The sequence below is a fragment of the Theropithecus gelada genome, chromosome 15, assembly GCF_003255815.1.
Source record: "Theropithecus gelada isolate Dixy chromosome 15, Tgel_1.0, whole genome shotgun sequence".
Classification (NCBI taxonomy): Eukaryota; Metazoa; Chordata; class Mammalia; order Primates; family Cercopithecidae; genus Theropithecus; species Theropithecus gelada.
Window position 1 is genome coordinate 16224467 of NC_037683.1, and position 21217 is coordinate 16245683.

General features: G+C 38.8%; 1 protein-coding gene across 5 annotated transcripts in view; it reads left to right on the top strand.

Annotated features, from left to right (window-relative positions):
• Positions 1-252: 252 nt before the first annotated feature.
• RC3H2 (ring finger and CCCH-type domains 2) overlaps positions 253-21217 on the top strand; it is a 57355-nt gene continuing 36390 nt past the window's right edge. For 4 of the 5 annotated variants that reach the window (XM_025359767.1, XM_025359771.1, XM_025359769.1 and 1 more), the window contains exons 1-4: positions 253-503; positions 7989-8286; positions 12225-12342; positions 13382-13615. In XM_025359767.1, the coding sequence (XP_025215552.1) occupies positions 8056-8286; positions 12225-12342; positions 13382-13615 (583 nt within the window). In that variant the 5' untranslated portion in view covers positions 253-503; positions 7989-8055. Of the gene's footprint in view, positions 504-7456; positions 8287-12224; positions 12343-13381; positions 13616-21217 lie in introns of those variants that run through there. The other variant, XM_025359768.1, reaches the window with a different exon arrangement.

Here is a 21217-nt window from a genome sequence, read left to right on the forward strand (position 1 = left end):
ACAGATGAATGTGCAGGGAGTTTCCCATCAATCCCTTCGGCTTGCCTAGTCCTTCTCATAGTACCTCCCACAGTGCTCCGGGGCTCCCTTGTCACGTGATCGGGGTGGATTCGCTGAGGCAGAGGGAAGTTGATACGCAGTTTGGGTGACTGGGGCTACTACGCTTTCCTTCCAACTCCCGACTCCCGGGCTTGCGTAATCTCGCGTTAAGTTGGGAGTAACTTCTCGCGAGAGCTAGGTCGGGATCCCTCCAGGTCCGCCTCCGTGGTGAGGAGGAGGAGGAGGAGGAGGAGGCGGAGGTGGAGGGAGAGGGAGGAGGAGGAGGCCCCGTCGCGGCCTTCGCCGCCGCCAACGGGGCTGTCCCTGTAGCTCCCGATGGAGTTTGAGGTCGTGAAACCTCCGCCGAGCTCTGCCCCGGCGAGACGAGGCGCCTCCGTCGCCGAGCCGCGCCGTCGCGGGGCTCCCGGGAGCGGCCCTTAGCGACCCCACCCGGGCCCCCTCAGGTAGGGCGGGGGCGGGCACGATGCGGCTCGGGCCCCAGCCCGGGTGCCTGGTCCCCGGCGGTCGGGCGGGAGACCACTCTCAGCCCTGGGGCCTGTGAGCTGTCGCCCCTGGTGCCTCGAGGGTTGGGAACTGAGGGCCGCATCTGACACTCGGACGGAACCCGGGCCCTGCGGAGGCCCCTCTCTCTGGTAGGGCTTTTTCGATGCGGAGCGACCGGCTCAAATGGCCACCTTCCTTCGACACTGGCTGAGCGGACGCCTCTGACCCCTAAGGAACCCACCCAAGCAGAGGCCCGGCTTCACTCTCCCTTTCCTACACCAGTTAGTAAGGGGGTTTGCAAGAGGTCCTCGAAAGCAAGTCCTCTCCTAGCTTTTCAGATTTCTACCCTGGGGCTTCCCGAGACCCTAGCGTAGGGGATGGTGGAGGCGATCTGAGTGGTAAATAGGAACCCCGGCCAAACAATGCCTTGGGAGGGCTTAACCTCCCTCGATGGGGATGGCCGGACCTGAGTGGTTGCACAGGGGTTGTGGCTAGGAGCAATGGCATGAAACACAGCCAGGGAATTCTGCTATGGCTTTCTTCTTTACCTCTCTGATTTTTCCTTCTTGGTGTAGCCTCTTGAGGAGACTCTTCCACCATCTTAGAAGAATGGTAGAAAGCATCTTTGTTTCTCAGAGAAGCAGCTGTACTTTTTTCTATCCTTAGCTTTCAGGATGGGAGAAGATAAGGGTAGCTGTCATTTCCATCCTTCAAATAACAAGGCAACAGTTTAAGATACCGGCGGATACATCCTTCACACCAAAATTGACTCAAGTAATCACTGGCATAAAGTAAATCTAATCCAGTGATTTATTTATATTTTCATAACCCTTGGGTTCCCTTTTTAATTCGTCCTCTCCCCTTACCCAGGGCCTTTCTTTTTTTTCATTTCTACTCTCCCCCTACCCATTGTGGGTGGGTGACTTTGTATCCCAAATAAAGTGCTTTAAGTAATCTTTTTTCCAATTTTGTATTGGTCAAACTTTAAGTTCCAGTAGGAACTTTTGGTTAACCTGAGAAAGCTAATGTTGCTACACCACAGTGGTAAAATGTCACTCAAAAGCAAAGAAACAAATGTTAGCCGGTGCAGCCTTTTAATGGTTAAACATACAAACTTAGTTAAACACTTTTTACAATATTAAGAATATTAATAGATTCTTCTTTTTAAAACACCTTTTATCTGTCTAAAAAGCTATACCACTGTTCTAGCTTCACAAGCCTTTCTTACGTTGTTTACTTCCACGTTCAATTTTTGAAGAAGTAGAGGTCATTACATCCTGTTAAAGGAAAAACAATGTAAATACTGTTTTTCAGTATTGGCATTTTCGTTGATTTGGAGATTCATGTTTTCAAAATTTTAGAGTTTGGAAAATTGCTAGAGGACAGAATGTAAAACATATATTCTAGTTACGTTTAGGAAAAGCAGATGTTATAATTCAAACAGGCACTTGTTCTGTGAGGATTTAATTACACTCGTGTTCATTAGTGGATCCTTTGAGTTACCACGATCTGTTATTTCTGTTGTGGCAACCTGACATGTAAGAAGACTTATGTCCTTTGTTCATATATTTTTGTTAAATCATACTCTGCTTTTGTGATTTGCTGTCTTCCACTTTGAAAAAACCAAAAAATTCCATTTTGGCAAAGCATTCTTCTTTACACTCAGGATTTTATATTCAAAAATTGAACTTCTACATTGTTTGCAATAACTAAGAACGCTAAAAAAAAAAAAAAACTTTATAACAAGGTTGTAGTAAGTACTTATTGTTTAGTTTGGACTGTGTTGGAGTTTCACTTTTTAGTGATGGGAAAAGGAAGCATTGGTAAAATAAAGCTAGCTGAAAATTAAAAATAAATTCGTGTTTTGCACCGAGTCTCATGAATGTTATGATCAGCGTTTTCTAATTTTACTAAAGCTTTAAATGTGTGAGTTTTACCTCAATTTCTTGATAAAAGTTAGTTTTGAGTATTACTTTGTAATCTTAAATATTCTAGAGTTGCACTGTCCAGTACTAGCCAATGGCCACATGTGACAGTTAAGGATTTGAAATGTGGCTAGTGTGAATTGAGATGTGCTGTAGGTGTAAAATACCAGATTTCAAAGACAGTACCAAAATTGTTTTAATATCTCAATAATTTTAATATTGACCACATGTTGAAATGATATTTTGTATTAACTGGGATAAATAAAATGTATTACTAAAAATAATTTTACCTATTTTCTTTTAACTTTTTTTTTTTTTTTTGAGACACAGTCTCTCTCTGTCACCCAGGCTGAAGTGCAGTGGCACCATCTGGGTTCACTGCAACCTCCACTGCAGGTTTAAGCAATTCTTGCGCCTCAGCCTCCTGAGTAGTTGAGATTACAGGAAGGCACCACTACGCCAGGCTAGTTTCTGTATTTTTTAATAGAGATGGGGTTTTGCTATGTTGGCCAAGCGAGCCTAGAACTCCTGACATCAAGTGATCCACCCACCTCCGACCTTGGCCTTCCAAAGTGCTGGGATCACAGGTGTGAGCCACCTCACCTGGCCTCTTTTAACCTTTTTTAATGTGACTACCAGAAAATTAAAAATTACTTGGATTATAACGGCTCACATATTTCTGTTGGACATTACTGTTGTAGATCAGCATTACTCTTCCAAGAAATATATTGGAATAAAAGTAGATGTATAAAAATCCAAAACTTCCAGATAGATTATCCTGCTACAATCAGAATAATTAAAGAGCTAAGGACTTTGGTAATATGAAGGATGAAGTTATCCATTGGCTATTATTTGATAGTCAGAAGTAAGTTCTATCTCAAAAAAAAGTATTTTTCTAATCATCACTAATATTAGTTATATTTGTTAAAATAGAAAGATGGCTCATGCCTGTAATCTCATCACTTTGGAAGGCAGAGGTGGGTGAATCATCTGAGGTCGGGAGTTCAAGACCAGCCTGACCAACATGGATAAACCCCATCTCTACTAAAATTACAAAAAATTAGCCGGGCTTGGTGGCGCATGCCTGTAATCCCAGCTACTCGGGAGGCTGAGGCAGGAGAATCACTTGAACCCGGGAGGCAGGCGTTGCAGTGAGCCGAGATCCCGCCATTGCACTCCAGCCTAGGTAACGAGAGTGAAACTCCGTCTCAAAAAAAAAAAAAAAAAGAAGTTATCTCATTACTGCCCTATTAGAATGCATTGAGGCCAGGCGCAGTGGCTCACGCCTGTAGTCCCAGGACTTTGGGAGGACAAGGTGGGTGGATCACGAGGTCAGGACTTTGAGACCAGCCTGACCAACAGGTGAAACCCCATCTCTACTAAAAATACAAAAATTAGCCAGGCATGGTGGTGTGCACCTGTAATCCCAGTTACTCAGGAGGCTGAGGCAGGAGAATCACATGAAACCGGGAGGCGGAGGTTGCAGTGAGCCAAGATTGCACCACTGCCCTCTAGCCTGGGCAACAGAATGAAAAAAAAAAAAAAAAGAATGCATTGGAAGTTATATCTAATAGTTATTTAAAAACTGAGTTCAACCCCATAGTGTATTTAAGAAGTAAAATTTGAGTCATATATACTTCACACGTTAACAGCAAAGTCACATATTATAGCAGTCTTTTAAATTGCAATTCAATTCCTTTTTCTCCAATGCAGAGTTTCTAGCTTACAAGTTGTTTCCATTGGTGTTTTGGTTTTTACTTGTCTGTTAGCTTGAGATCCAAATTGTACTTATGCTTTAAATATCATTTTTTAAGAACAAAACTAATTATTTTTAAGTTTTCTAAACTGGGAAGTACTGTGACAGTCCATTTCAGTAGCTTATATTCCTCACATGGGTTAACTAGAATGAAAACAATGATTGTTTTAATTAGAAGAACTAAGCCCTAATGTTTACATTTTTATTAAGAGAATTATAAAATGCCATATACATATATGACAATTAAAGAAGCATAAACTTTATTCTGGCATTTTAAAATCAGATGCTGTAGACCTGAACTGGCTGCATAATATGGTGGACTAATAAGAGAAAATGAAAGTATTTAGCTGGCTCTTATTAAAGCAGTTTGTAATTTGAATCATGTAAGAGGTGCCTATTATGCTTCCTGTTTTGTGTGTCAGCACTCATAGCAAGGAACTTGCAGTCTGGAAAATTATTTGAGGGAAAAACTGTTTATGGTCCCACCTTTAATTTGGCATTTCTCACTCCTATGCTTTATCTTGTTACCCTTCTTCAGTTTTTGTAACTGGTAACTAAAATTAGTTTATACAAATAATTAGAATGTTTTTCTTAAGGAATCACTTTAGGTATCTTGAGTTGTAGGCCTTTTAATCCATTTTATCTCAGTTTGAAATGTTTTGATTATTTGGGAAGAATACTTCAGTAGTAACTATAAATATTCGTAGCAATTTAGACTTACATAGACTCAAATGAGTTGCATAAAATGTATTAGTATAGGTCTAGAAGTTTTGCAAATTAATATATAGTCTTTGTGCTCCATGGTTCATTTATATGCTTTTTAAATTATAAAGACCATAGAATATTTACCATTTTTGGTAGTTACAAAAATATTTTCTAGGTAAACATTTGCCAAGTGCCTGTTTTGAAGGAATGAAGTTTCTTCTGTGTTTCAGATAAAATTTTATATTGTATTTATCTTAATTAAGGAATCTAGGATTTACTGATAATATCACTGAAGAAAAACATTTTTAGAAAAAGCATTTCTTATATCTGATCGTGTAAGGGAAGTTTAGTTCATAATTTACTATCAGAAAGTTATACTCTGACACAGAGAAGAAAATTTGGTAGAGTTATTGCCAAAATTTTGGCAGTGTGTTTTCTTTATATCTTAAAGGTATTAATTCAATTTGTGGTAGAAATTAAACTTCTCAGCATTAATTATGTTAAAACCTCTGATGTTTCTATGCCTAAACACACTAAGGACTATTGTAATATAAAACTATTAAGTGTGCTCTGGTATAGTTTGAAGCAGTTTAAAACTGTGTAGTAGGTGACAATATGAAAGATAGCATTTTTCTGTTTAGTTGAAACTCCCCCCCCAACCCCCCACTTACGTGCTTTAATATAAAGCATTTGAGAAAGGCCTTGGAAAACTAAGGAAAAGGTATTTGCTCTTATTTTGTACTACCAGGTGGCCTGTGACACCCTAAACCACAGAATTAACATTTCCAAACAGGTGGCCATTATGAAAAACTACATGCAGTGTCCTGTTTTCATAAATATTTAATCAGTTCAAGTTATTAACTAAATTAGGGCTTTCAGTAGATTTAAGATGAAATTCATTCTTCCTCAAAGACCTCTAATTGTATAACTCTGCAAACCAGAAAACTGCATGTTAAAAATGTTCAGTAGTTTTAGGGAGTGATATATTCACCTGCTCAGTGCTCATCTCTAAAGTTGGAAGGAAACTAATTGGTTTTTAGATTGATGGCATTAATAGATGTGGTAATTTGAGGATGAAAGTTGTAAAATAAATTATAACTTGGAAGATTTGGTTACTTTAAAGATAAGATTTTAGATAATTTGCGTTAGAGCTGTTTGAGAAAGTTTATATGCGGGTGCTTTTTTACATAGCAAGCTCTGTAATTCATTTTTACCAAGTTTTTTTTTTTTTTAATCTTGGTTTTTGTGAATATAAAAGCACAGGTCCAGGCACGGTGGCTCATGCCTGCAGTCCCAGCACTTTGGGAGGCTGAGGCAGCCAGACACATGAGGTCAGGAGTTCAAGACCAGCCTGGCCAACATGGTGAAACCCCTTCTCTACGAAAATTAGCCAGGCATGATGGCAGGTGCCATCCCAGCTACTTGGGATGCCAAGGCGGGACAATCACTTGAACCCAGGAGGCAAAGGTTGCAGTGAGCCGAGATCGCGCCATTGCACTCCAGTCTGGGTGACAGAGCAAGACTGTCTCAAAAAAAAAAAAAAAAGAAACACAATAAAGGCTAATAGAATTTTTTTGTATGTTGGCATAATGGAAAATAGTTTCAGTTATATATTTTTTGTCTCCTGAATGTGACTACATTTTTAAACATCTAATTTCTTTGGAACTAATATATTTGGGTTGGTAAACATTCCTGTGAAATAAAGTATTGGTTGTTTAATTGCCCTAAATACCTAGATTTCTTGTTCACCAGAGAGCTTTTGTCAGACTTATATAAGTGTTGAATTTGGAAGATAAAGAAAATCTAGGAAGTTTAGTGTGTTCAAATTAGTGTTGTTTTGCTACTAAATCTTTTACTTTACTAAAATTGTGGATTTTTTTTTTTTTTTGAGACAAAGTTTCGCTCTTGTTGAACAGGCTGGAGTGCAGTGGCGTGATCTTGGCTCACTGCAACCTCCACCTTCCAGATTCAAGTAATTCTCCTGCCTCAGCCTCCCTAGTAGCTGGGATTACAGGCATGTGCCACCACACGTGGCTAATTTTGTATTTTTAGTAGAGATCGGGTTTATCCATGTTAGTCTGGTCCCGAGCTCCTGACCTCAGGTGATCCTCCCGCCTTGGCCTCCCACAGTGCTGCGATTATAGGTGTGAGCCACCATGCCCGGCAGGAATATTTTGATCTTAGAAACAAGAAAAATTCTCTCACTGTTTTTTTTCACATGTGCCTTTTCAGTTTTTAATCATGCCTATATACCTTTTTAGAATAATGTTTTTTCTTCTACGTCTTCCTCATTGGACTTTACAGTTTTGGTTATATATATCAATCACTAAATAATATAGTTTTATCAGAAGTATTGTAATGAACAATACAAGATTTTTAAGACAATTTTTTTGTTGGTTTTACTTTGGCACTGTATGTTGTGGTCAGCATTATTCTTTCATTTATGAACAAACAGCTCTCTTAATCATCTCTCACTCATCACAGTCTTCTCTTATATGTTGATTTTCAGTACCTCATTTTGCTTCCTAGCCAAGTCTTGTCAGAGATTTCCTCTTTAAGGTGGCAAGGCTGTTTTCTTCACACTTGAGTCTCTACAATATTATTTGGATGAGTAGTTTCCAAAGTTCACTAACTCCTGGCCGTACCTTATTATGTTTTGGGGTACTGGTTATCCGAGGGAAACACTTAAAAAACAAAACAACAAAACAAACACCCCAGCGATCCAAAGTAATTTGTGTTCCTAAAGATGGAATATGGAAAGTTAATTTGCTTGTTTGATGTGGTCATTGAGAAAAAAACATAAAAGCTTTGATGATTATTATGTGAGCAACCAATATAAATACAGTTTAGTTGAAAGGAACACTATTAAGGTATTGTTTCCATGCAGAATTTCAGAAATTTAATTAATTCAGTAAATAGGTTTTTTAAAAAATACATCCAAATGTTATAAAATTATTCAGAAGTATTTTAGGTCTGCAGCTATTGGTTGACTTAAGCAATTAACTCTTGAAAGGTGAATGATGAATATGTGGTTAATTCATACTTTTGTCCATTTCTAGCTTACAAAACACTACACAGCAAAATAATGATCTGCTAGACTGCTAACCCGAGCGTCCAGCTTCCACAATGCCTGTGCAGGCAGCTCAATGGACAGAATTTCTGTCCTGTCCAATCTGCTATAATGAATTTGATGAGAATGTGCACAAACCCATCAGTTTAGGTTGTTCACACACTGTTTGCAAGACCTGCTTGAATAAACTTCATCGAAAAGCTTGTCCTTTTGACCAGACTGCCATCAACACAGATATTGATGTACTTCCTGTCAACTTTGCACTTCTCCAGTTAGTTGGAGCCCAGGTAAGCGTTCAAGATTTTACTATATGTTGGTGCAAAAGTAATCGCTGTTTTTGCCATTATTTTAATGGCTTGTCCAGCCTGCAGGCCACATGCGGCCCAGGACATCTTTGAATGCAGCCCAACACAAATTCATAAACTTTTAAAACATTGTGAGATTTTTTTGTGATTTATTTTTATTTTTATTTTTTTAGCTCATCAGCTATTGTTAGTGTATCTTATGTGGCCTTTTTTTTTTTTTTTTTGAAACAGAGTCTCTCTCTGTGTCCCAGGCTGGAGTGCAGTGGCGTAATCTGGGCTCACTGCAATTCCCACCTCCCGGGTTCAAGTGATTCTCCTGCTTCAGCCTCCCAAGTAGCTGGGACTACAGGCACGCACCAACATACCCAGCTAATTTTTTTTGTATTTTTAGTGGAGACAGGGTTTCACTATGTTGCCCAGGCTGGTCTGGAACTCCTGACCTTAGGTGATCCACCCACCTCGGCCTCCCAGTGTGCTAGGATTACAGGCATGAGCCACTGCACCCGGCCATCTTACGTGGCTTTAATGGCAAAAACTGCAATTACTTTTGCAGCAACCTAATAATTTGTTACATGAAATAGTTATTGAACTTTGTTCAGTAATAGGTATAAAGTATGTTTAGTGATCATTAAGGTGTAAAAAATAAATCTCAATGTACCTGATTTTCATGATTGTATTCTGCGAAAGATTTTCTTTAGATAATGTCATATCCTTATACAAACCATAGATTATATTATAGTTACATATTTCTTTAATTCTGTGGCTAAAATTTATGTATGTAAGTGATTTTGGTGGATAAGAAACATTTTTATGTAAGTGTACATATTTGTTCACTAGGTGTTATGAAAAGAAATGTAATCAAAGCTTTGACCAGAAACAGGTTTTTCTGTTGTCGTTGTCACTCTTTTTTACTTCACTTAACTTTTTGTATAATAGTGCAAATGAAAAAATAAGGTCTATGTAGGGATGTTTATATGGAAAACCAAAAACCAATGTGTCAGTAATAAATTCTGCATGATTTCTTATGACCATGTGCTATATCAAGCTTGTCTGACTTTCAGGCTGCATGCAGCCCAGGACAGCTTTGAATGTGGCCCAACACAAATTCGTAAACTTTCTTTTTTTTTAAGCTCATCAGCTATTGTTAGTGTTAGTGTATCTTATGTGTGGCCCAAGACAGTTCTTCCGGTGTGGCCCACAGAAGCCAGAAGACACCTCTGAGCTATGTGATGCCTGAGTCGAACATTAGGGAAAAAAAAAAAGAACATGTGCTATAGAATTCGTGTTTGTAATTATTTTATTGAATCAAAGCAAGACTCTAGATTTGAAATAACTTCTATTTAATGAGGGTCTACTTTACATTAGGTTTGACAGTAAGTATTCAGCATTTATGATTACTAATTCTTACCATAGCTTTTCAGGTGGTTATTATCCCCATTTTACAGGTTACGAAGAAGATGAAATTCTATACATCATGTACTACATATTAAAGCCAAAAAGGAATTATTTTTCTGATTTGATAGAAAATCCAATAAACCAAAATACTTCATTCATTCCCTTAGTATCTTGAATTTGAAGTCTTCCTTGTAAAGCACAAAATCTCTTTTCAGTGTTTATAATCAAGTTACACACCATGAAATCAAAGTGCATCTACAATCGATAGTGTATCTTAATTTAATTGGCAATATATTTTTGTTAATGGAGTATAAAATAATGTCTCTTGCAAACAATAACATTTTAGATTTGATGAAATATAAACTTTTTGTCAGAATACTAGCTAACCACGAGACCCAGTGGCTTACGCCTGTAATCTCAGCACTTTGGGAGGCTGAGGTGGGCAGGCCGCTTGAGGCCAGGAGTTCGAGACTAGCCTGGGCAACATGGTGAAACCCCATCTCTACAAAAAATACAAAAATTAGTCAGGCGTGGTGGTGTGTGACTGTAGTCCCAGCTACTTGGGAGGCTGAGATGGTGAGATGGGAGGTTCATTTGAGCCCAGGAGGTTAAGGCTGCAGAGAGCCAAGATCATGCCACCGCACTCCAGCCTGGGTGATCGGAGTGAGACCCTATCTCAAAAAAAATGCGGAAAAACTAGCTACCATTTATTTAGCATTTGCTAATATAATATAGGTCAGCGGGTACTGTGTTAATATCATTTGTAAATGTTATCTCCGTTGGTCCTTAAATTGCTTACAGGTCTTTACAATGTGACTTCTGTTACCTCTTCTACTACTGTTCTTATTCTGCTTAAGCTACACTGACTTCTTAGCCAGTTCTCAGATATACCAAGTATATTGCCACCTGATGGCTTTTATAGTGACTGTTACCTTTGCCTAGAATGTTCAGTCTCTCTCCATTTTCTTTTTTTTTTTTTGAGATGGACTCTCACTGTCATCTAGGTTGGAGTGCAGTGGCCCAATCTCAGCTCATTGCATCCTCCACTTTCCAGGTTCAAGTGATTCTCCTGCTTCAGCCTCCCGAGTAGCTGGGATTACAGGTGCGCGCCACCATGCCCAGCTAACTGTTGTATTTTTAGTAGAGATGGGGGTCTCACCATGTTGGCCAGGCTGGTCTCGAACTCCTGACCTCAAGTGATCTGCCCACCTTGGCCTCCCAAAATGCTGGGATTATTGGCGTGAGCAACCATGCCTAGCCTCTCTCTTCACATTCTTTATTCACATCTCACAGTTTTCAAGGAGCCAATCCTGACCACCCTAATTAAAATTGTAACCCCTCGCTAGTATTTCCAGTCCCCCTTATCTTTGCTCTATAATTTCACCTCTTGAAACACTACATATTTATTTATTATGTTTTTAATTTATTGATTGGCTGCCTCTTCTACTGTCCGCTAGAATGTGAGCTCCACAAGGGCAAAACATTTTGTCTGTTCTGCTCATTGATATATCCCTGGTACCTATAACTGTGCCCAGTGCATGGTAAGCTCTCCATAAATATAAATATTTGTTGAATTATATTGCACTTTCGTAGTGACACTACAAAATACAGATTTTCCATCTTCATTTTGCAGATATGGAAATTATGACTTGGAGCAATTAAGTAATTTACTCAAGGTCATTCATAGAAGTAGCAGAGCTGCAATTTTTACCCAAGTTTTGACCTTTGAATGGAAACACTCTATCTTATAATGCTTATCTTAAGTAAATAATATAGTGAAAAGGTGATAAGTGCTATGGGGGGAAAAGAAAAAACAACTCTGCCTTTTTTCTCCACTCTTTAATTTTGAAATTCTTTCAGACTTACAAAAAAGTTGCAAGAGATACTATTCAGAGAACTTGTATAACTTTCCGCAGCTTAACCTAGTGTTAACATCCAACACCAAGAAATTAGCATTGATACAATACTGTTAACTTTCTGCTTCTTTTCTTTCTTCATTAATCCACACAGCTCCTGCTATTAAGTATGTTATTTTTTGTTGTTGTTGCTGCTGTTGTTATTTTGAGATGGAGTCTCGCTCTGTCACCCAGATTGTAGTGCACGGTGCAATCTTAGCTCCCTCCAATCTCAGCCTCCTGGGTTTAAGAGATTCTCCTGCCTCAGCCTCCTGAGTAGCTAGGATTACAGGCATCCACCACCACACCTGTCTAATTTTTGTAGTTTTTAGTAGAGATGGAATTTCACCATGTTGGCCAGGCTGGTCTCCAACTCCTGACTTCAGTTAATCTGCCTCCTTGGCCTCCCAAAGCGCTGAGATTACAGGCCTGAGCCACCATGACTGGCCTCATTTTTGGTTTATAGAAAGCAGTTTGGCTAGGTGTTTGACTTTAATTTTACTTAAATGGCTTTCATGTAGTATCTATGCATTATAATTTTATACTCACCAAGATTATTACCAAGTACATAAATAATAGTTGCATGAGCTGAATGAATATTTCTGCAATACTTCTTTTTTTTTTTTTAAGGTACCAGATCATCAGTCAATTAAGTTAAGTAATCTAGGTGAGAATAAACACTATGAGGTTGCAAAGAAATGCGTTGAGGATTTGGCACTCTACTTAAAACCACTAAGTGGAGGTAAAGGTAAGTTCATAAAATGCATTTTTACTGATAAGTAGGGCTTGGTAGTACATTTACCTGGAATGACTTGATGTGGATACCCTATTAAATTGTGGAAAAGGAGTTTGCTTGAGAAATGCCTTGAAAAATGTATAGATTGAGAAAATTACCTTGTCCTATTTTCTGAAAATAACCAATATTGTCATTAAGAATTCAAGCTGGGGCCGGGTGCAGTGGCTCATGCCTGTAATCCCAGCACTTTGGGAGGCTTAGGTGGGCGGATCACAAGGTCAGGAGATCGAGACCATCCTGGCTAACACGGTGAAACCCCATCTCTACTAAAAATACAAAAAATTAGCCAGGCATGGTGGAGGGCGCCTGTAGTCCCAGCTACTCGGGAGCTGAGTAGGAGCTGAGGCAGGAGAATGGCATGAACCTGGGAGGTGGAGCTTGCAGTAAGCCGAGATGGCACCAGTGCACTCCAGCCTGGGCGACACAGTGAGACTCCGTCTCAAAAAAAAAAAAAAAATTAAAGCTGGGCGTGGTGGCTTCATGCCTATAATTTGAACACTTTATGAGGCTGAGGTGGGTGGATTTCTTGACCCCAGAAGTTTGAGACCAAGCCCATCTCTACTAAAAATACAAAAAATTAGGTGGGCATGGTGGCACATGCCTGTAGTCCCAGCTACTGAGGAGGCCAGTGTAGGAGAATCACATGAGCCCAGGAAGTTGAGATTGCTGTGAGCTGTGATCGTGCCACTGCGCTCAGCCTGGGCAATGGGAGTGAGACCTTGTCTAAAAAAAAAAAAAAATTTACCAGAGTCACTGCATCTTGAAATTTGTACAGTATTTGAATTCATTGTTTAATAGTGCTTTTATTAATATAATATTATTAATATAATATTAATGTAATAACAGAGACAGAATACTGTTAGGAAAATGAAAGCACATTACAAGGGACTCATTAGGAATTATGGCTTAATCATTAAATACAGATAATGAAAATTGACTTTTATTTTTTATTGAAAAAACTTTAGCTCCCTTTGTTTCCCTTTTCCTAAAGGTGTAGCTAGTTTGAACCAGAGTGCACTGAGCCGTCCAATGCAAAGGAAACTGGTGACACTTGTAAACTGTCAACTGGTGGAAGAAGAAGGTCGTGTAAGAGCCATGCGAGCAGCTCGTTCCCTTGGAGAAAGAACTGTAACAGAACTGATATTACAGCACCAGAACCCTCAGCAGTTGTCTGCCAATCTATGGGCCGCTGTCAGGGCTCGAGGATGCCAGTTTTTAGGGCCAGGTAAGATAGGTTACTATCTTACCTTTTTTATTAGTAAGGGGCTTGAGGATGCCAATTTCTGAAGCTCAGTGAATCCTGAGACTCAGCCTGTCTTTATATGTACAAATATTGATATAATTAAAGATAAATTTGTTTTTGTTGTTGTTATTGCTGTTTTGTTTTGTTTTGTTTTGTTTGAGACAGCGTCTCACTCTGTCACCCAGGCTGGAGTGCAGTGGCGCAGTCTTGGCTCACTGCAGCCTCGACATCCAGGTTCAAGCAATTCTCCTGACTTAGCCCCTTAAGTAGCTGGAACTATAGGCACACAGCATCACACCCGGCTAATTTTTCTATTGTTTGTACAGACAGGGTTTCACCATGTTGGCCAGGCTGGTCTGAACTCCTGACCTCAGGTGATCCGCCTGCCCGGCCTCCCAAAATTCTAGGATTATAGCCACTGTACCCAGCCAAGATAAGTCCGTTTTTATTAATCTTAATTTATATGATAGACAGTGCTTTTGTGTTTTAAAACAAATTTCTCATTTAAGCTTCAATTGCCATCAAGATAGGCAATATAGCTACAGTTTTACAAATTAGAAAACCAAGTTAGTGGCCTAAGATTGAACACGTAATAAACCAAAGAAAGGTAAGCTGTTTTTTGGTCTGAAAAAAAATGTTTAAACTCTTAATCGTTTTTAGGGGATAATTATTTATGATTAGTGTTATCTATGTTCTGTCTTAAAAAATCTTCACCTATACCAAGGTTATGAAGTACCCTGCTGTGTTTTCTTCTAGAAGGTTTATTGTTTGAAATTTGTGATTTAGAACTACAGTTTGGGTAGAATTTATTTTTGGAAAGGAAACTTTAATAAGTGATATTGGGACAACTAGATCAAAATGTGGAAAAAGACAAAATTAGATGCATTTCTTATTCTCTATAAACTATATAAATTACAAACATGTCAGAAATCCTTATTAAAAATAAAAATAAATTATATAGGTAATAAAAACCAATAAAAGAATGTATTTCTGTATAACCTGTGAGTAGGGAACATTTTTCTAACTTTAACTCAAAATCTAGAAACAATAAGGGAAGAAATTGATATTTGACTGTATAATTTTTATGTTTAATTTACATCACAAAAAAATTATAACCAAAGGTAAAAGAAGGCCAACTGGGGAAAATATAAATTATGTAACAAATGTACACAGAGGGCTAATATAACTAATATATACGGTACGTCTAAAAATTCAGAAGAAAAAGACCAACAACCAATTGAAAAATTGACAAAAGATGCAAGAAATTACCATTTCTCACCTATCAGATGGTAGAATCTTAAAGTCTGAAAATAATTCTGTTGGCAAGGGTGTGAGGTACTCTCATCCAGTAGTCATGGGCATGCAAAGTGGTGCAAGAGAGGAATTTGGCAACATCTGAAAATATTACCTCTGTGTTTACCCTTTGGTCTAGCAATCCCACTTCTAGGAATCTATCCCAAAGAGACAACAGAAGGTATAGAATGCATAAAGTTTTAAAAGAACTATTTGTAATAGCAAACATCTGGAAACAACCTGAATGCCTATGCATAATAAGGTACTAGTATAATAAACTGTGGTATATCCTTCCAGTGTAGTACTATGCAGCTGTCGAAAGAAATGAGGAAGAAGTATATATTCTGCTAGGGTGTGACCTCCAGATACGTTGGTAAGTTAAAAAATAAAAGCAAGGTCCAGAATGATGTGCTCAGCATAGTACTTTCTAAGTAAGAGAAGGAGGGAGAAAATCCAACTTAATCATTTAAATTTTCCAAAAGAAACAATGGTTAAAAAAAAAAAAAAAAAGACTAATACCAGTATGTAGAAGAACAAGGAATCAAGGGAAAGCAGACAGGGACAGAAGCTATACCTTGTCAACTCTATCTTGTTTTGTACTTTGGAACCACATAAGTGTTTTATGTAATTATAAAACAACTTTAAATATTTTTAAAATTTAATTAAAAATGATTAAAATAATACCTAAAAATAAAGCTAAAACAAGTTGGTAGCATATCCATTCGAGAATGAATTATTTCAGGTTACTTTATTTATTTATTTTTTTTTTTTTGAGACAGAGTCTCGCTCTGTCGCCCAGGCTGGAGTGCAGTGGCACGATCTCGGCTCACTGCAAGCTCCGCCTCCCGGGTTCACGCCATTCTCCTGCCTCAGCCCCCCGAGTAGCTGGGACTACAGGCGCCCGCCGCTTCGCCCGGCTAATTTTTTGCATTTTTAGTAGAGACGGGGTTTCACCATGTTAGCCAGGATGGTCTCGATCTCCTGACCTCGTGATCCGCCCGCCTCGGCCTCCCAAAGTGCTGGGATTACAGGCGTGAGCCACCGCGCCCGGCCCAGGTTACTTTAGAACACAGTGTTTTGACCTTTATATCCCTAGTGGAATATACAATAAATCCTAAATTATATTCATTTGTCATATTGTTCATAATTCTACTGGTATTGTTATTTAGAAACTTAAACAGACACACAGTAGCATAAAACAAGTAAGCAAATAATTATGTTAATGCCACCAGAATCAAGACTTTCAGCATTTAAAAAAAAGATACAAGGCCAGGCACCGTGGCTCACACCTGTAATCCCAGCACATTGGGAGGCCAAGGCGGGTGGATCACCTGAGGTCAGGAGTTCAAGACTCACCTGGCCAACATGGCAAAAACCCATCTCTACTAAAAATACAAAAATTAGCCGGACATGGTGGCAGGTGTTTGTAATTTCAGCTAGTCGGGAGGCTGAGGCATGAGAATCGCTGTAACCTGGGGGCAGAGGTTGAGTGAGCCTAGATCATGCCACTTCACTCTAGCCTGGGTGAAAGAGCAAAACTCCATCTCAAAAAAAAAAAGAAAGAAGGAAAGATACAAGTATAAAATCAAAGATTTAAGTAAAACTCCTGCAGCCTTAAATTTGAATTGGCAATTTTAATACAGACTCATTTGTTTTTCTATTTCTAAAAAATGCCAGTGTCCATGGTCTGTCCACTGAAAATACTTAGAAGTGATGAATAACCCTAACACCCAGATTGTGGGCTTTCATATATACCATTTCCCACTAAACAGAGGCAGGGCTCTTTGGGTAAATGCCTTATTCCAGTCCTGGGGTAGGAAGTCATGTGCTGGGTGGGGAGAGGGGAAGCAAAAAAGCTTATAATCCCAGTACTTTGGGAGGCTTAGGTGGGAGGATCAGTTGACCCCCAGAGAAAGAGATAAGGGAGAGACAATTTTGTTGAAAGGACAAAGAATTGAACATGAAGGAGCTCCTACTAGATGTAAGTAGGGCAATTTAAACATTATAATGAATGACTCCAATGCATTGAAACACAATATGTACAAAACGATTCTTACATATTGAGGAACATTTCCTCTTTTAGCTGAATTCAAACTAATAATACATTTAGAAAATGATACAATTAGAAGAATCACAATTTTGCATCCCCAAATGTATTAATGGGCTTCAACAAGAATTATTTATGGCTGTTAAACCCTTTAGATGAGAGGTAACTGGGGAAATTTATAATAGATGGATAAAGTCTGAACCCACTGATAAATCTTAGCATTACTGAAAGTGGAAAAAAATAGGCCTGTACTGTGTATATCTTGACATGATGCATGGAATAAGAGGTGCCCTTAGCAGCAAACAAACTTTACATGAATTAAGGAGGCTAGAGGACCATACTTAAAAATATCATAGGCTGGGCACAGTGGCTCATGCCTATAATCCCAGAGCTTTGGGAGGCCAAGTCGGGCAGATCGCTTGAGCCCAGGAGTTTGAAACCAGCCTGGGAAACATGGTGAAACCCCATCTCTACCAAAAATACAAAAATTAGTCGGGCATGGTGGCATGCACTGGTGGTCCTAGCTCCTCAGGAGGCTAAGATCAGAGGCTCACGAAGTTGAGACCGCAGTGAGCCTTGATGATGCCACTGCACTCCAGCCTGGGTGACAAAGCAACACCTTGTCTCAAAAAATAATAATATATAAAAAATTAAAAATATTGTCGATGCAAAATTATCAGATCTATAATGTGGGAAACTTCAGAAAAATTTTTCTTTAAGAAATGGATTTTCTTTTAAATGAGAGGGTTAGAGGATGGTGGAGAATTGATACAGATTTTTTTCTAAAGCCTATAGATACATCAATCAAAAGCAATATGTGAACTTTGGATACTTTGAGAAGACATTTTTGAGACAAAGGGTGAAAATAGAACAGACTGAATGTCAGATCACATTAAGAAAATAATGTGGCTGGGTGGGATGACTCATGCCTGTAATCCCAGCACTTTGGGAGGCCTAGGCGCCGCATTGCTTGAGTCCTGGAGTTGGAGACCAGTCTGGGCAATATGTCGAAACTCCATCTCTACAAAAATGAGTCGGGTGTGGTGGCACATGCCTGTGGTCAGGAGGATCATTTGAGCTCAGGAGGTGGAAGTGCAATGAGTGCAATTATGCCACTGCATTCCAGCCTGGATGACAGAATAAGACCCTGTCTCAAAAAAGAAAGAAAATATATTACTTTTGTTAGGTGTGATAGTGGTGTTATATTAAAACAATTTTTTAAGTCTTATCTGTTAGAATTACATACTGAAGTACTTAAGAATGAAGTAATATATTGTCTGGGACTTTAAGATACTCCAGCCAAAGTAAACTACAAAAATGAGCACGAAGTAGATGAAACCTGACTGGCAAAAGCTGTGTTATGGGTGCAAGTTATCTCTGCTTTTATATATGTTTAAAATTTTCCGTTATACAAATTTTTAAAATATTTCAAAAATCTAGTTTCATACAGAATTAAAGAATGTTACCTTTAGATGTTTCTGATGTTTACTTTTTTTTTGTTTTGTTTTGTTTTTTTTTTTTTTGAGACGGAGTCTTGTCTTGCTCTGTCACCCAGGCTGGAGTGCAGTGGCCGGATCTCAGCTCACTGCAAGCTCCGCCTCCCAGGTTTACGCCATTCTCCTGTCTCAGCCTCCCGAGTAGCTGGGACTACAGGCGCCCGCCACCTCGCCCGGCTAGTTTTTTGTATTTTTTAGTAGAGACGGGGTTTCACCGTGCTAGCCATGGTCTCGATCTCCTGACCTCGTGATCCGCCCGTCTCGGCCTCCCAAAGTGCTGGGATTACAGGCTTGAGCCACCGCGCCTGGCCTCTGATGTTTACTTTTAAAGAAGCACTAGACTAGGTGTCAAATCTCTTTTCTACAGCTCAGAAACAAAAAGACAGCCTAATTTAAAAATGGGCACATAACTTGAGTAGACATTTCTCCAAAGAAGAGACATGATGGCTAACAAGCACATGAAAAAATCCTGAGTGTATTTAGTTATTAGGGAGATGCAAATCAAAATCACAGTGACATACTTGTTTATACCCACTTGGCCATTATTTTATTTCATTTTTTTAGAGACAGGGTCTTGCTCCATTGCTCAGGTTGGAGTGCAGTGGCATGGTTTTAGCCCACTGTAACTTCAGAACTCCTGGCCTCAAGTAATCCTCCCATCTCGGCCTCCCAAAATGCTGGGAGTAGCTATAATTTTAAAAAATGGAACATAACAAATGTTGATGAGAATGTGGAGAATGTGGGCATGTAAAATGGTATGCTGCTTTGGAAAATAATTTGTCAGTTCCTTAAAAAGTTAAACAATTACCATATGACCCAGCAGTTTTATTCCTAGGTGTATACCCAAAAGAATAGAAAACAGATATTCAAACTAATACTTGTATACAAGTGTTTATTGCAGCATTATTTGTAATAGTCAAAAGGTGGAAACAATCCAAATGTCCATCAAGTGATAAATGGATTAACAAAATGTAGTACGTCCATAAATAGGCTATTCCTCAGCCATAAAAGGAATAAATGCATATATATGCTGCATGTGGATGAGCTTCAAAAATACTACATTAGGTTGGGCGCAGTGGCTCACACCTGTAATCCCAGCACTTTGGGAGGCTGAGGCAGGTGGATAACTTGAGGTCAGGAGTTTGAGACCAGCCTGGCCAACATGGCAAAACTCTGTCTCTACTGAAAATACAAAAAAATTAGCTGGGCATGGTGGTGCACACCTGTCATCCCAGCTATTCAGGAGGCTGAGGCGCAAGAATCATTTGAACCCAGGAGGCGGAGGTTGCAGTGAGCCAAGATTGTGCCACTGCACTCCAGCCTAGGTGACAGAGCGAGATTTTGTCTCAAAAAAAAAAAAAGAAAGAAAAAGAAAAAAAACTCACATTAAATTAAAGAAACCAGACAGCCTACTGTTGCCGGGGCTGTGTATAGAGTATATGAACAGTGACTGCTTAATGGCAATGAGTTTCCTTTGGGGTGATGAAAATGTCTTAAATTAGAGTTGATGGTTGTACAACATTGTGAATATAGTAGATACCACTGAATTGTGCAGTTAAAATGGTTAATTTTATCTCAGTTTTTAAAAGAAGTCCTTGCTAGCAGAGAAACACTGGGAGGTGAAAAAAAGAAAGAAAGAAAAAAGAAAAAATTTAAAAAATTTTAAAAGTCCTTGGTTCTATTAGATTGGTGCAAAAGTAATTGTGATTTTTGCCATTATAGTTCCAATTTTGTTGGTAACTAGATATGTTACCTTGGCTTAAACACTTAACTTCTCTGGACCTCAATAGCCTCACTTAGAAAAAGGGTTGGTATTTTGAATCCAGATAATATTTCAGCTCTTAAGCTGTATTGTTTTGATTGATAACCATGTATTTGTAATTTGTAATTTTGAAATAATTTCGTATTTATGGAAAAGTTGTAAGAATAATGCAGAGAATTTTTTGTATATTCTTTACCAACATTCAGCAGTTTCTAATATTTTGGCATATTTGTTATTTTTTCCCTCTCTTCTGAACCATTTGAGAGTAGGTTGTTTATTTTATGCTCCGTTCCTTTAATACTTCAGTGTGTTTCCTGAAAACAAGGATACTCTCTTATGTAACAATATTACATTCATTAAATTTTTAAAAATTAATGATACAATACAGTACTATATACAATTTGTAGTTCATATTCCAGTTTTGTCAACTATTCCAAAAATATCTTTTATAGTATTTATTTTCTTCAAGTGTAAGATCCAGTTCAAGATCACTTTCTGTATGTTTTAGTCATGTCTCTTTTTAGTCGTCTTTATTCTGGAACTTTCATGACACATATTCTTGAAGAATACAGGCTATGTATTTTACAGAATATTTCTTTTTTTTTTTTTTTTTTGAGATGGACTTTCGCTATGTCGCCAGGCTGTAGTGCAGTGGTGCAGTCTCGGCTCGGTGCAATCTCGGCTCACTGCAGCCTCTGCCTCCCGGGTTCAAGGGATTCTCCTGCCTCAGCCTCCTGAGTAGCTGGGAGTACAGATGCACACCACCATGCCCAGCTAATTTTTGTATTTTTAGTAGAGATGGGGTTTCACCATGTTGGTCAGGATGGTCTCGAACTCCTGACCTCAGGTGATCTGCCTGCCTCGGCCTCCCAGAGTACTGGAATTACAAGCATGAGCCAGCGTGCCCAGCCTCAGAATATTTCTTAATTTAGAAATCTGATTTTCTCTAATGATTAACTTCAGATTATACTATATATTCCTGGCTA